Source organism: Helianthus annuus, chromosome 10 (assembly GCF_002127325.2).
Source record: "Helianthus annuus cultivar XRQ/B chromosome 10, HanXRQr2.0-SUNRISE, whole genome shotgun sequence".
Lineage (NCBI taxonomy): Eukaryota > Viridiplantae > Streptophyta > Magnoliopsida > Asterales > Asteraceae > Helianthus > Helianthus annuus.
Genome location: NC_035442.2, coordinates 147,106,684 through 147,116,905, shown reverse-complemented (window position 1 = coordinate 147,116,905; position 10,222 = coordinate 147,106,684). Strand labels below are relative to the sequence as shown.

Genomic DNA, 10,222 nt, shown 5'->3' with positions numbered 1-10,222 from the left:
AGTTATAGTGCGGGAGGCTCCACCACTTGTTGTCAAATCGACATAAACGACGACCCGATATATGACGAGGATGTGTTGCCCGTTCACGAGTCGGAACGTCCCACCGGAAGGGACAAAGCAAAAAAAGAGGCGGCCGGAAAGCGCAAAAGGGCCGGCTCGAGTGGAGGGGCGGCTCGAAGCCGTCTTCGAAAATGGACGAGTTGATAAACGAATTCCGTTCGTTCAAAGAGTTCGCGGCCGAAAAGTATAGTCACAAGAAAACCGTGTCGGCCGACTATGCTCGAGCGGAGGATTTTAGGATTATGAGGTTGGATCTCGACTCGGTTCCGGAGGATAAACGAGAGGTGTATCGGAGGATGAAAGAAGATGTGAAGAAAATATGGACGTCGTAGGTTTTTTTTTTTTTTTAGGAAATGTAATTTTTTTTTATTTTTAGGAAATGTAATTTTTTTTATGTTATGAAATGAATTTATTTATGTTGTTTTATGTTGTATTTTTTAATTTTTATATAGTTTTTATTAAGCTAACAAAAAAAACTTAGAAAATTATTAAATAACTAGGTGGTGTAGCCCCATCCTCCATCCCCTCAAAAATGGAGGAGGCCCATCCTCCATGGGATGGTGATGTGGCGCCTACGTGGCGGCCCATCCTCATGGGGATGAGCCTCCCCATACCCACTAGTCTAACCTTTTAACTGGCGTCCAGGGGCGTACCCATCCTAAGCCAAGGGTGGGCGGGCGCACCCCATGAAAAAATATTTTTTAGTGTTATTTTTTGTCGAAAATCCCGACCGCAACCTTTGGAATTTTTCACCCGCACCCCTTGAAAAATTTCAACCGCCCTACTTAGAAAAAAAAATAATTATTAACAACTTATTCAAAGTACAGTCTGCAATCAATTTTTATTAACACAAGCCCAAATCCAACCTAAAGAAATTTGAACTAAATAAAATAACCCAAACCCATCCACCCATTCCATTTTCAAATCCCGCCCAAAAAAAAAACTCCCAGCGACTTGACGCCACTGCTCATGACATGGTGGCTTTTTCTACCGGAAAAACCAAAATTCCGATTGGACCGACCCATATTACGTTAGAATTCCAATATAGAACTAGCATGGTTTATTTATTTATTTATTTATTTTGTTTTATGTGATGATTAGAAGAAAATATAGATGTGTAAGGGTTTAATCTTTTTATTTATTTATTTTTTTTTGATTTTTTTGTTGTTCTAGACTTGTTTGTTTAAATGATTAGTTACAAGTAATCAACATTTAATATTAGTGCTTGAATGTTTAAAAATATAATTGAAAGTTATGGGCTATGGTTGAACATGATTGTTTATTTTGTTTAAGTGTTTAGTGTTGTTTTATAAAGTTATAAAGCAGATTATATGTGTTAGGAACAATGAGTAAGAATATAATGAACTTAGGGCGTGTTTAGTATCTTTAGATTATATTTTGGATATATGTCAAAAAAAAAAAAAAAAAAAAAAAAAAAAAACCCTGTAGGGCACAATTTTAAATATGTTTGTAATTTGTAATGACGTTTGACGTGTTTTTGATGATTTATAAATTTTAGTTTGATGTTCTTTTATCTTACATGATCCGACCCGGCCCCCTATGAACCGATATTTTTATACAGCTAGGGGCCTAAAATCTTTGAAAATATTCCGCACCCTCAAGAAAAAATTCTTGTGTCCGCCACTGTCGGTGTCGATCACGTGACACACCGATACCTATTACATAGCCCGGCCCTACACATGCATACATGAGTTTTTCTAATTCCGAAAAATTTGGTTGCGACATATTGACCCCAATGTGGTTTAGGAAACTTTTATGCTGACCCCAGTGAGTGTTCAAGAAACTTAACACATGGAATATAAAGTTGGAACTTTTATAAAGTCGTGGTTAGAGGATATGAAGTAAAGAAGGATATATTTGACAGATATCAAAGGTGGGGTTGATTTGGATTGTTCATTATCTTGCATGATACGGGATGTTTTTTCATATATTTGGTTTTTCAGAATGATAACGTAATTATATTTTCAATTATTTTCGGAATAAACTAACGATATTTTAATTTCTGCAAGTAAATTATCACATAAATTGTTAATTAAAGAGCTCCAAAACGATATGATATTACTTTTTAAGGAATATCACATAAGTGCTATTTGTTGTAAATGTCACCCTTGTTCGTGTATTCCTAAAACGAAATTTAGTTACAAAGTTTTATTGAAACACTATGCAATGATGTATGATTATAAGAACGGGCTGGAGACTTGACCGGATGTGACGAGGAACATGTGTGTTGCTTGTCGCGTTGCACACAATATGAAAGCGAACAAAGCTAATGGGTAACGCTAATCCTTAAAAAAAGGTCAATTTCAAGCAAAAATTTATGGTAATATATTGATAGTTCTCCTAAACCTTACAAAATAGCAGTTATTTATAAGAAGTTGAGTAATAATAAAAATATTGACTATGGATCATGCTTTCATACCATTGTGTATCTTTATGTTATGCATCATTGTTTTCATTTTAAGGTCCATTAGGGCCTCAAAATATCATCAAAACGACAATACTTCTTTTCAACAAAGAAATTAACATACTGGACCATGCTTCTCATGTTGAAAAGAGCTTGATAACCACCACCAACACATCCAAGGTGATGTTATGTAACACCATAGTAACTACTATCATTTCATGGATATATACACTACCCACGATCACGAATAATAGTTCTTCAAGTATCTCGTTGGTTTTGTCTAACTCTAGTGGAGACACCCACAAATGCATGAGACAACGCATCTTCCGCATGATCTCCATCATAACAACATGGTTGTTTTATTCCAAAGCATTATAACATAGTGAGTTCTAAGGGGCTAGGGGTGGTCATCACTCACCACCAATTTGTCACTCACAACTTCCAATCAAGTTCCGCCACATCATCGAGCTTTATTCCATCACTCACAACCTTTTTTTAGTGGAAATGCCCATCACTCACAACAACCCTCAAAACCCAACAAAGCAATTAAATAAAACATGAAACAAGACCCAAAAGCTTATCATGCATCTCCTATAACGCGTTGTTTTTATAACGGGAATTAACTTCCACGCGCTGAATTATAGGGGTGACGGTGGTGTTTGGCAATTGTTCACACGTGAAATTTTTCCATCACGCACAAAATGTTAACCACCCCGGATGACCTAACACCACTTGACCTAAGATAGATGGGTTTGATCATTGATGACTATTACACAACACAATAAATAAGCGAACAAGTTAGATATTTTCTAGCAAAGATGTATAATGCCTAATTCGGAAGAAATTCTTAATATTATATATCAAAAGTTGGGTGGGGTTCAGCTATAAAGTTCATTTTTCCTACAAAGTGTACATAGTCTTAAAACACCACAATTTCAGCAAAAAACACACTCAAAACCCAAAAATAACATAGTGAAAATCACTAAAACACAATATCCAAACCCTAATAGTCCTTTAAAACTTCAAACACACCATCGTACAACTACGAATATAACACACAACATGATAATCGACATAAAACACACTAATGTTAGTCATTCGATAATCAAAGCCTTATCATCCAAAACACGAAACAAAACCCACAAATATGGTGTTTTAGTAATCTTCACTATGTTATTTGTGGGTTTGAGTGTGTTTTATGATTGACATTATGGTGTCTTATGACTTTTTACACTTTGTAGGAAAATGGACTTTGTAGCCAACTCTCACTCTAAGTTATTCTAAATGTTACAAATGACTACTCTTTTATGGAAGTAAGGGCATTCCAAATCAGGGCGGACCCAGGTTAATGGCTGGACGGGCGAACACACCCCTTGAAAAAAAATTAGTGTTTTTTTAGGCAAAAAACCGGATCACACCCCTTGAAAATATAGTTGAACCACTCATACGCACCCTAGAAAATAATTTATGGGTCAACCACTATTCCAAATAACTTGTTTTAACGACGATTGTAACTTTACTCATGCTCCTTGATTATAGTAAATTAATCATAATCTAAAACTACTTAAATATAAAATAAACCAAAAATGCAAAAATGAACTTTTGGTTATGAAGTAAAATAACTTTTCATACATTCTCAACATCATACGCATTACTCCATGAATTGGAAAGCTTACCCATATTAATATGGACCAGACCAGAAACCTAGATTAAAGGCTTTGGTGGACTACAAACCAAACCGGTCGCTTCTGTTTAATCGGGGTTTTCAACCGGATCAAAAAACTAGTTTCATTTGTGTGGAAGAATATGGTTTTATATGTATAGTTCTTTGCCCATATTGGTGAATATGTATATGGTTGTTTCACGGTGCGGCGGACACATTAGTTTTCTTCAACGGGACCACAATATATTAGGATTTGCATCAAGAGCCAATTGCATATATTTCTTTGTAAACTTCATTGAGCGAACCCGAAACCAAATATAGCATATATATCCCCTCCCTTAATGATAAAAATGTTAAATTTACCCATTTTTTTAGTTTTATTAAAATTAAACTGAGATCGATTATTAATTTACACTTATTTTTATTAAAACCTTAAAATTTCCTAAATTCCAATATTAACTAACTAGATTATAGACGCCGTGTATTACACGGGTTTGAGGATAAAATTTTATAACTTAATAATGATACACATTTTTTTTTTGCAATGCTCATATACATGACCGATATAGGTGTCAGATTTACTTTTTAATCAAATATCGCAAATATATGGTAACCATACCATATTTACTATGGTAACTATTTCATTTCCTTAATTACGTGATTTTATTGGCTTTTCTAAACTATTTTGCACGTTTCTAATTTTTTTAACTCACAAAACATTCTTATAATTATATCCAATCATTTTTAATAAGTTGTCCATAATATAATAATTATGTTCTCATCTCACTATCCAGTCTATTATGGAGTTGCTAAGCAATGTAGATACATGTTTGCTTTATGCTACTAATACTATTTTTTTACACAACTTGGCTTTGTTATGATTTGATTTGATTTGATTCTGGTTATATTTTCATTATATATAACGTTTACATATTGTTATAACTTTTTTATAAGTATATTTTATTTTTTCTCAGATATAAAAACAATAACATCAAAGTGGTTAATTATGAAATTGCAATTGACCATTTATTAAGATTTAGACGAAGTCACGACCAGAAATAAAGTTTCATGATTTACTATCTCCATTGCCTCTCAAGTCGCATGGTTGAGAATAATTTATTTATGTAATTTCTGCATACATTATTATTAAATTATATAAATTTAATCCTCAAACCCGTGTAATACACAAGTTTATAACCCTGTGTAATTAACAACAAAATTTTTAATAAAACTTATATCAAACATATACTAAAATAAATATGTTGCAACACTATATTCAGAATTTTATAGAAGTTGTTCTAAAGTTATAAACAGAAAAATAAATAAATAAATGTGATCTTGGAATCTTTAAATATAAAAAATTAAAATATATATAATAATAAAATAAATCACACAAATAAATATCCTAATCTAAATTTACTTACATACATTATCTTAATTTCCCATATTCGTTTAAATCCTTTATATTAGTTATAGATAATTACTAATTAAATTTGAATTTATACGTTTATCTCTAACTATATTAATTAATATTATAATAATTTGTGCATAAAAAATTAATATGTAATATTATTATTAAAAGTAGGGAGGCACCAGAGAGTGACACGTGTACAAAAAGATTTTTGTTTATTAGTATATGAAGATGAAGATTTTAACTAGTTTTTATTATCTTATTTTATTCTGTATTTTTTCGTGTCTTCTAATCTTGCACACAGGCCTTCATTGAAACAAGGTCTTCATCAGCTCTAAATTTTAGGACAACAATGAAAAATCTATCAAAAATTGTATCAACAGTTTTCTTTTTGACTGTTGATTCATGACTATGAATTTGATATATATTAATAAGTATTGTATCAACATGAGAGGTGGGGGGTGGCGGCGGCGGCGGCTAACTGAAAGCAGCCTCTCTATTCATGTGTGGTAGAGAGGTAAGGTTGTCGACACCGGTCCATAGCTTTCCGTTTAAAAAAATAGAACAAGTCATTCTAAATACAAAATGTAATAGTTCAACTTTCAACACGAAGACCGAATAGTTTCAAATAACAAATGTGAATAAGATGGATTCGAGGAAGTTATCAAAAAATCCGATAATCGATCAGCCAACCGAACAACCCTAATCCGAACAACCCGTTCTTAATATAGATTGGTTATTGTTAAAAATATATGGGCTTATTATCTGGATTCGTATTGTTGTTCATTCATTTGGTTATTATATTATTGAACTCTTATTGGATTCCTCTCTTAATTGGGCTGATGTGTTTCCTAGTTGTTGGGTTGTTGTAACAGGTCTAACAGATAAAATATCTAGAGGGTGCTTAGTGTAACATGTTGAGGGCTGCGATCATCTCTGTTAGAAGATTCACATTATAAAAGTCTTCATATCCTTCATTTTGATCAGTTGTTTTAGTTGTAGCTTTCTCTCTCTTGTTATTGTTCTCTGCTAGGGTTTGAGTTCAGAGATTTGTACGAATAATCTCTCATCTGTATCTGAGAGATTATTCAGTTGTTTTCAGTTGTATTCTTGTGTTGATGATCATCTATGTACTGTTTTGTATCTTGTGTTGATTTGATCTTACTATTGTAAGATCTTCTGGGTATTTGGGGGGCAAATTATTTTGGGTTGGTTTAATAAGATTTTGTCACCTGTTTTGTCGCTATTTCTTGTGTTATCTTGTATTTGTGAGTTGATTCATATATTTTTACATGGTATCAGAGCTTATGCTCTTGATCCGGTCTTATTTCCGTTGTTGATCTGATCTTTCTGTTATTCTTGTGTTAGGTCTGCTTCAAGTTTGCAGATCTATTGTCTGATATTGGATAGATCTGCTAGATCTTGGGAGTGCTATATTTTCTGTATTCGAGCTATTGAAACCCTAACTAGGGTTTCTTGATTGTGGTGAAGATCTCCTCTCTTCTGGTGGTTCTTACACTCTGTGTTGGTCTCTAAATCCACGAAGATTTAGAGCAAACTGACCAGTAGTGTTGTTCTTGTTGTTAGCTTTATTAGATCTGTTAGTTCTTGTGAACTTCAGATCTGGTAATTTTTGGAGTTGCTTTGCACCCACTGTGAGATTGTTCTACCTCTCCTCTTTTATTTTCTGTTGATTGGATTAGTTGAAGTCGGGGTAGTGAGGACCGGCACTTTTATTTGATTGTTTGTAGTTGTTTATTATCTGGTTTTGTGTATTATCTTTCTTGTATTAGTTGGTTCTGTCTTAGTGTTTGGCTCCTGTATTAAGACCTGTCCAGGCACTATAAGTGATGAACCTGGAATCTAGACACTGATACAACTTCGCCTTAGGGTACTTTGTATATCTGTTTTGATTGTTGTTATCTGTGTTCTGCTTGTTTTTTGTGGTTGTCTTTCTATTGATTCTTGATCATGACTGATAAAGATGATAATACTGGTCCTTCTCAGACCTTGATTAGTAGGTTGGATATAGGTGATCCTTTGTTTTTACATCCTAGTGACTCAAGTTCTTTAACTATTGTTGGTATAAAGTTAAAAGGAACTGAAAACTATAGGGTTTGGTCTAGTGCTATGAAATTAGCTTTAGAAGCTAAAAATAAATTTGGTTTCATAGATGGTAAATGTAAGAAGAATACTGATGATGTTGTCTTAAGTAGTCAGTGGGACAGATGTAACTCTGTTGTCTTAAGTTGGTTGTTAAATTCTGTTTCAGAAGAGTTGTACTTAGGGCAAGTTTTTTCAAAGTTAGCTTCTGAAGTCTGGACAGATTTGAAAGAAACTTATGATAAAGTTGAGGGCTCTATAGTGTATGATCTATATAAAAAATCAACTGTATTACTCAAAGTGGCAGTTCAGTTTCTGAATATTCTCATAAACTAAACACAATGTGGAAGCAGTTTGATGCTGTGCTTCAACTGCCTACATGTTCATGTCAAGCAGCTAAAGACTATAATGACTTTTCTACTTTAATCAAAGTTATGCAATTTCTTATGGGTTTAGATGATGTCTATCAACCTGTAAGAACTAATTTGTTAACTAGAGAGCCATTACCTTCAGTTAAGGTTGCTTTTTCAATTGTGTCCAGAGAAGAATCACATAGAAATACAAGTGTAGGATCAAAAGGTCAAAATGTTTCTTTTGTTTCTAAAACAAATCAGTCTTTTGAGCAAAAAAGAAAAGAGTTTAGAGGTCCTAATCCTAACCTTAAATGTACTCATTGTAATAAAATTGGTCATACTGTTGATAGATGTTTTGAGTTAGTTGGGTACCCTTCAGGATTCAAAAGGAAACCTGGAGGTCAAGGTGGAAAAAAAATTTCAAATACTAGATCAAATGTGTCTTCTGTTCCTTCTATGTCTCCTTTTTCTCCAGAGCAGGTTGCTAAACTTTTGAGCCTTGTGAGTGAAAAAACAAGTACTGAACCTCAGCCTTCTAATATGTGAGGTGAGTCTAGTTGTGTTTTTAATTCCTTAGGAGAATTTGTGTGTTGTTCTAGTTTAATTAATTTTGGATTTGATTGTAATTGGATTTGTGATTCTGGTGCCAACTAGCACATGGTCAAAACTGATAAAGATATGTTTGATTGCATTGATGTGTCTGAATATGACTTAACTGTATCTCACCCAAATGGAACCAAGGCTAAAGTGTCAAAAATTGGTAATATAAGACTTGCTGAAAATGTCATTTTAAATGATGTGTTCTTTGTTCCTACTTATAGTGTTAATCTCTTATCTGTCTATAAACTGTCTAAAGATAGTCAAATTACTGTTGTTTTTAATGAGAACACTTGTTTACTTCAGGATTCGAAATCAGGGAGAATCCTGGTGACTGGTAAACAGGATAATGGTCTATACTTTGTAAACAAAGGTGGTAATTCTGTCAATTTGTGCTTTAATAGTTTGAACAACAGTAATTTGTGGCATAGTAGGCTAGGACATCCTGCTGATCAGATCTTGTCAATTTTAAAAGGTGATTTAGGTGTTGTTGATGTTACCAAACATCCATGTGAAACATGTCATAGGGCTAAACAAGTTAGGGTTCCTTTTCCTTTAAGTGAACATAAAACAAAAAATGTAGGTGATGTTGTTCATTTAGATGTTTGGGGACCATATAAGGTTACTGGTATAGATGGTTTTAAATACTTCTTAACTGTTGTTGCTGATTACTCTAGAGCTGTTTGGTGTTATTTGTTAAGAAATAAAATGGAAGTATTTGAAAATATTGAAAGTTTTTATGAGTTGATACTAACTCAGTTTAAGAAAAAGATTAAAGTCTTTAGAAGCGATAATGGAACTGAATTTATAAATAATAAAATGGAAAATTTTTGTAAATCAAAAGGCATTTTGCATCAAACATCTTGTTCTTACACACCACAACAAAATGGTGTGGTTGAACGAAAACATCGACATCTTTTTAAATTTGGCAAGATCTCTGTTGTTCCAAAGTGGTGTTCCACTAAGTTTCTGGTCTGATTGTGTGTTGACTACTGTTTATCTTATTAACAAGTTACCTTCATCTGTGCTTTTAGGAAAAAGTCTATATGAGTTAATGTTTGGTTTTAAACCCTCTCTTGCACATCTTAGGATATTTGGTTGTTTATGCTTTAGCACTATTCTAAATGATTTAGATAAGTTGTCTTTTAATGTTGAAAAGTGTATCTTGATTGGTTATTCAAATGTTAAAAAAGGTTACAAGTTGTGGAGTTTAGATAAAAAAAATGAATTTTATTCTAGAGATGTAAAGTTTTATGAAACTGTCTTTCCTTATAAATCAAATCAATTAAGCAATCAAGATAAAACTTTAACTGATAGTTTGAATCATTTAATTTTTTTTTGATAGTGTTGAAGTATTAACAACTTATCCTACAGTTCCCAATGATGAAGAGGGGAGTCATGAATCTCATGAGGTTACTGGTGATGATCAGCAACCAATCCCCTCTGCATCTGCCACTCCAAGCAATGTTGAACATCAACATTCCACAGTTGGAGTTGAAAGTAGTAGTAGTGAAGGGTCTGGTAGGGTAGAGGACACTAGTATTTCAAATGATGAGATCAACCCATCTGAGGGAACAAGTTCTCCTCTTGGGAGGTTGATGAAACAATGG

The 10,222-nt window shown here is 33.3% G+C and overlaps 1 protein-coding gene across 1 annotated transcript; it reads left to right on the top strand.

The window, feature by feature from the left end:
* The first annotated feature begins 7,530 nt into the window (after positions 1–7,530).
* Positions 7,531–8,561, top strand: LOC118482717. The gene is made up of 3 exons (XM_035978349.1): positions 7,531–7,735; positions 7,832–7,950; positions 8,016–8,561. Exons 1-3 carry the CDS (start codon positions 7,531–7,533, stop codon positions 8,559–8,561), a joined length of 870 nt encoding a protein of 289 aa, XP_035834242.1.
* Positions 8,562–10,222: the final 1,661 nt, after the last annotated feature.

What these genes read in the sequence shown, in the direction of transcription:
- LOC118482717 (XM_035978349.1), top strand. Translation starts at nt 7,531, where the DNA reads ATGACTGATAAAGATGATAATACTGGTCCTTCTCAGACCTTGATTAGT. An exon ending in TAAATTTGGTTTCATAGATG is followed by an intron (nt 7,736 to 7,831) that starts GTAAATGTAAGA and finishes ATTCTGTTTCAG; the next exon opens with AAGAGTTGTACTTAGGGCAA. An exon ending in ATCTATATAAAAAATCAACT is followed by an intron (nt 7,951 to 8,015) that starts GTATTACTCAAA and finishes ATGTGGAAGCAG; the next exon opens with TTTGATGCTGTGCTTCAACT.